Source organism: Eurypyga helias, unplaced genomic scaffold (assembly GCF_000690775.1).
Source record: "Eurypyga helias isolate BGI_N326 unplaced genomic scaffold, ASM69077v1 scaffold10517, whole genome shotgun sequence".
Lineage (NCBI taxonomy): Eukaryota > Metazoa > Chordata > Aves > Eurypygiformes > Eurypygidae > Eurypyga > Eurypyga helias.
Genome location: NW_010259815.1, coordinates 21,062 through 26,702, shown reverse-complemented (window position 1 = coordinate 26,702; position 5,641 = coordinate 21,062). Strand labels below are relative to the sequence as shown.

General features: G+C 37.9%; 1 protein-coding gene across 1 annotated transcript in view; it reads left to right on the top strand.

The window, feature by feature from the left end:
• Positions 1-5,641, top strand: part of RAPGEF2 (Rap guanine nucleotide exchange factor (GEF) 2) — a 45,164-nt gene that overhangs the window by 23,742 nt on the left and 15,781 nt on the right. Inside the window, 3 exon segments of the mRNA XM_010154781.1 lie at positions 340-497; positions 5,087-5,327; positions 5,576-5,641. The exon segment at positions 5,576-5,641 is cut by the window's right edge and continues 16 nt beyond it. Of these exon segments, the coding sequence (XP_010153083.1) occupies positions 340-497; positions 5,087-5,327; positions 5,576-5,641 (465 nt within the window).

The following is a 5,641-nucleotide window of genomic DNA, read 5'->3' as shown; positions in this document are numbered from 1 at the left end:
AATGATGACCTGTACACCACATTTTGAATAAAGATTTTGGCCGCTGTGAGAAATCGTCAAAAGATAATGAGCCTAGCAGCTCCTCAGAGCTTAGTGGTGCACATGAGGATCTTCTGGCAATGTGAGCAGGCAGATCTAATCACTTTGGGTGGACGTTTGGGTGCTGTTGACAATCCTAGGCAGCAAGCGCTGTTGTCTGGAGAAGCTTAACTTCAAAATAGTGATTCCTAACAACTGGGACTGTGAAAATGTAGTGATATAGATGTCCCAGTATTCCTCTAGTATAGCCCAAGCTCTGACTGTCTGTAAAGCCTGATTTTTATTTATTTCTGGATGCAGTGACATTGGAATTGGCCAGTCTCAGGATGACAGCATTGTGGGACTGAGGCAAACGAAGCACATTCCCCCTGCTTTACCTGTCAGCGGAACCCTGTCATCCAGTAATCCCGATCTACTGCAGTCTCATCACCGCATCTTAGACTTCAATGCTACTCCAGGTAATGATCCTTTTTTGTTGTCCTTCTTGTAATTTCCGTTCATTAAACTGGACTTCAGAGTCTGAAGATACATGTGAGTTTTTATTAACTGTATGTTGCCACCCACGGATTAGACACATATGAATGCATTAGGATTTATTAAGTTTGCTCCAATATACTTTACCAGAATGTATTAGGTGTCTATTTTTAAAGCATGTTGTACACAGGGTACCTCTTATTGAATTCTTTTGGCCAGTGAAAACGTGTTTTCCTCAGTATTTTATAATTTGCCCTGATAGATCAATCTTTACAAGACTGTGGTGTTGTCAAATATCACATGACATCATCAGCGTACAGTAAAGCGAAAGGACATTGGACTGGGACACAGGACATGTGTTTGTCTTTTTCTGAACAGACTTACATAATCTTGTACTACATCTGTAAGGGACAGAGTTTCAGAGTTCCCTGTTAGTCACCCTGCCCTACAGCTGTATGCTAAATTCTTTACATATAAAATTATTTAAAATCACATTCTGAAATGGATAAAAAAATGCACACATTTAGCAGAGAGGAACAAAGCATGGGGGTGAGTGAGGGAGAAAAAGGAGGTAAATATGAGAAACTTGAGAGCCTTATCTTATGAGAAGGGCTTAGCTGGAGCTCCTGGCAGGGTTGGGATTTGTACTCTTATCTGGCTGCAGGAAAGTTCTTAGCAGGAAACTTCTCTGAGTTAAGCATCCAAATCTTTGCTATTAAAATGCAGCTGCTGGAGGAGGATATGGTGATGGTAGCTGCACAGACACTTGGTTATTTTAGTCTAATCTTCAGAGTGCTTCTCAAAAAGTAGAACTGAAAATTCAGTGCCTTCCTAAGCCTGAGGGATTTCAAACCTTACCTAAAGGGACAGTGCTTTAACATCAGCCTACGTACTGGCTAGGTTGGTCCAATCGTCGCACTTGAAACTGTGATACTGATACCTTCATCTGAGGTTTTTTTAGGGCTAGAGAAGACTACCCGAAAGTGGTGTGTGATTTCTTTTTTTTTTTTTGTCCCAGTGTCAATCCTGAGAGTGTTTACTTTTTGTGTTTCATTTAATGACTATTGTCCAACACTTTGAAGATACTCCTTATCAATAAGTGTCTAACTTTTCATCAGCAGTTCATCTATAAATGGGTGGAGAATCCATTCTCCAGCTTGCCGTTTACCTAGACCAGACGGTTCTAGGTAATTAATGTGCCCCTAGTGCCGAGCACAGCATCTGGCTGACCTCTAGGTCTGTGGGCATTGCTGTCTCGCACAGCTCAAATGCCATTAATCGGGAAGAAAAGCCATCACAGGTCTGAAGATCCTCCAATCACAGATGGAGTTTGAAGAAGTTTAATAAATGAATAATGTCCTACTGTTTGCCTTATGCTTTGAAGGACGATAAACAATGATGTAATGCTGTTGCTTCAGCATTATAGCAGCTTTTCCATTGTCTTTATAGAAAGTGTATTAAGTAATTAGTGCTTTCTCTTTTTGTTTTTGTTTTTTTTAAGCCCTTTTTTCTTTGCTTAAAATTTGCCCAAATATCCACACACTGAATATTTTTCAAGTAATTCACAGGTACAATTTTTCCCTGTGTGGGAAGGAGGGGAAAGGGGAGGACCAAAATAAAAGCAAACATATACCTTAAGGGCTTAAGGGCTGGTTGCATTGTAGATAGAAGAATTGAATTATACCTCTATGTACTTTAAGACTTGGAAAAAATTAAAGCCTGTAATTTTAATTTCTTTTATTACCTCGGACTAAATTAAAGATGGAGATGGAGGCAGCTTGCAAGAAATTGAATGCACTGGAGAAGAAAGAGTAAAGTGGTAGAACAACTGTCCTTTGAGGCCTTGGGGAATATCCCTCAGGATAGAAAATAAAACAATGTACTGTTTTGCAAGGGTAGTCTTTGAGGAGAAAATGAGAACAGCTTGAAATCTGCTAAGAGTCATTCTAACTTCTCTTCTGCTGGGCTCAGGCTTTTTCAAATACACTTTTTAAGGTTTATTTTTAAATTTCAAGTAGTCAATGGCACTTTGATTTCTCTTCTCTTGAGCTGTCTTTGCTATTTGATTGGAAGTTAAAATAATATAGTAATGATGAGCTGCCAGTCACTGGTACTTCCCCCCCCCGCCCAAGCTTTCTAAGGGACTAGATTCCTATCATGTAACATAGCATTCTTTCGCCTGCCACTCTGGTTTACGTTTCTGAAAAGGAGTGAAAGGGGGGTGATTACAATTCTCTCCAAGTGCTGTTTTATTTAAAAATTGTTGTGCTGAATTACTCGCTGCCATTGCCATAGCTGTAATCATTTCAGTTGCTGGCAGGCTTCTCTGTATTCTATGTAGTGCTCTTGCCAGCAGCTCTGATAGGTGTGAAGCCTGAGAAACTGGATGGTAAAATGCAGTGCAAAGATGACACTTTTTCTATTTGCTGTTCTCTGCATTTCTTCCCATTGACTTCAGTAATCCAGCAGAGCAGGTTATTTTCGCCTTGCACAAAACATTTGCTTCTCGGGAGCGTTAAACGAGTTCCCACCTTGCTGTTATTTACAGTAGCTCCCTATCTTCATAGCATTTCTTGAACTGGCAAGTATTTCTGTAAGAGCAAGAGGCAGCAAGAGCCAGAGAGTGGTCTGATTTTAATAACGTCTCTGAAAGGCTGCGTCTTTGGCATCTGCCTTCCTCAAGATGTCAAAAAATTTAGGAATTATTTCTGCATCCCTCTTCAGCTAGTTGCTGAAAGAAGACATATCAATGTAGAGTTGATGATAAAGGGCAATATTGGCTTGCTAGCTGTAAGGTATTTGCATATTTGACTCAAGTACTTGTAACTGGCATGTACTGACACCCATTTTGTGTAAATGATGATGTAACCACTCAGTTCTCATACATTAGTGCTTCTCAAGCTGCAGAAATGCTACTGTGAGCTTAAAAGTTATGGGTTTAGTTGCATGAAATGTGTAAACTAATGTATTTAAGCCTAAAAAGCCTTTGTGGCATGTAAATCAACTCATATCTGAGAGATTTATCTTAATGCTTTCCAAATTATTGTTTTGGAGACATGCAGCAGCAGTGGGAAGATGTTAATTTTTGTTCTGTTAGCACAAGATTTCTGTTGCAGAATAGATATTTCTGTAGTAATTTGAATACTTGTTATGCACACTCAGGTCTTGTCAAAAAAAGATTGTGGTTGTATCAAAGTGAATGTTTTAATCTGGCAGTGTGTTTTTTGAAGTATATTTTAAAAATAATGATTTTTTTTTGTCTGTAGATTCAGAAGATTATTATCTGTTTTCTTATTCGTATGACCTTTATCATGTCCAAAAAAAAAAGAGGAAATATTCATTAAAGAAAGAATAATGATCAGATGTCATGCTATACAAAGCTAGAAAAGGTTATTTGTAACAGGGCAGAAATTAAATTAATTGGAAGTACTTGTCAGTTAAAAAAAATCTGGTGGTGGATAACTACCACTTTAGGGGTTTTTTTATTCTTCTTATAATACAGTGATAACAAACTTCAGTTGACTAATGGAAGTTGACTAATGGATTAGATTTCAGTACATTAATGGAAATTATGGAAATACCAAATCCATATATATTTCCAAAACTCTATGAAAATAATACATTTGGACTTAAACTGATCATTTTTCAAATTTCCTAAAAACAGATGCCTTCTAAGTGTTCACTGTATGTTTTCTGTCATCAGTCACTTGAAACCACGATCTGTTTAAAACTTGAATATTTGAAGTGTTTTTCTATTTCTGGCCGCTTTACTTCTTAATTACTGAAACTTTAGCAGGTGTTATAACAAATACGAAAAGATCTAGTTTTCAATCCATTACTTAGACATTTCTTATGTATCAAGGATAGGGTATTTTTGATAATTAACTGCTTGGATGCATTAATACCACTGCTGCTTATTTGTATATACTTGCATGCTGGCCATTATACATGCATCTTCCTAGCTGCTTTATATGTACGCGTCTTCCTTGGTTTGTGGCACCATGGTTGAGTGTCAGACCTAGGTAAACGAGTCTATCCATAAGAAAATTGAGAATCCTATCACCTAATGTGCTTAACCTTCTTATGTTGGTCTATAGGGTAATGTTGCTGAGTGTCTTTGATTTTTCTCTGACTTAAATGCCATTTAACAGGACCTGTGAAAATCAGAGTGCTCATTAGTTTGTCCAAATTTTGGAAATGTTAGAATATTTCTGTGGCTTGCCCCATCAATAGCCGAGCTTCTTTTCCTGGTTGTTAATACTACTAGTCTGTCATTTAAAAAAAAAAAAACAAACCACCAACCAACCACAAAAACCCCAAACAACAACAAAAACCCCACAACTAAACAAAAAGAAACCAAACAAAAAACCCACACAAAACCCCAACAACCAGAAAACCCAGCTGTTTTATTGGAAGGAGAGAGGTGAAACAATGACACTGAAGTAAAACCTGATAGCACTTGTATTTAGACTCAGTGTAGCTGTGATACTGTTGCTTGTTCTTATACCAGGTATAGTGGGGTTTTTTTTGCTTGACTAAATTGCGTACTTTGCATGTAATTTTTTTTTCCCAGACTTACCAGATCAAGTTCTGAGGGTTTTCAAGGCAGATCAGCAAAGTCGCTACATCATGATCAGTAAGGACACCACAGCAAAAGAAGTGGTCATCCAGGCTATCCGGGAATTTGCTCTCACTGCAACCCCTGATGCATATTCACTGTGTGAAGTCTCTGTCACACCCGAGGGTGTAATCAAGCAAAGGAGGCTTCCTGATCAGTTATCCAAGCTTGCTGACAGGATCCAGCTAAGTGGCAGGTGAGATTCGAGACTATGAGTAAAGCTGATGATGTCAGTTTATTAAGTCAAAATCCTGTTAGTACGGGGATTATTTAAATACTCGTGTTTCTTTCCAAGAAATTGCACATATGCAACTTCTAATTAATATCTAGGCCTGGCGAAATTAAATTTATTCTATTTATTCTATTCAAACTGGATCATTACTGTAAATTCCACTGGTATTTGAGTATATTGTATCTAATGTCTTTTGAATTTCGTTTTTACAGGTATTACCTGAAGAACAACATGGAAACAGAAACTCTTTGTTCAGATGAAGATGCTCAAGAGTTACT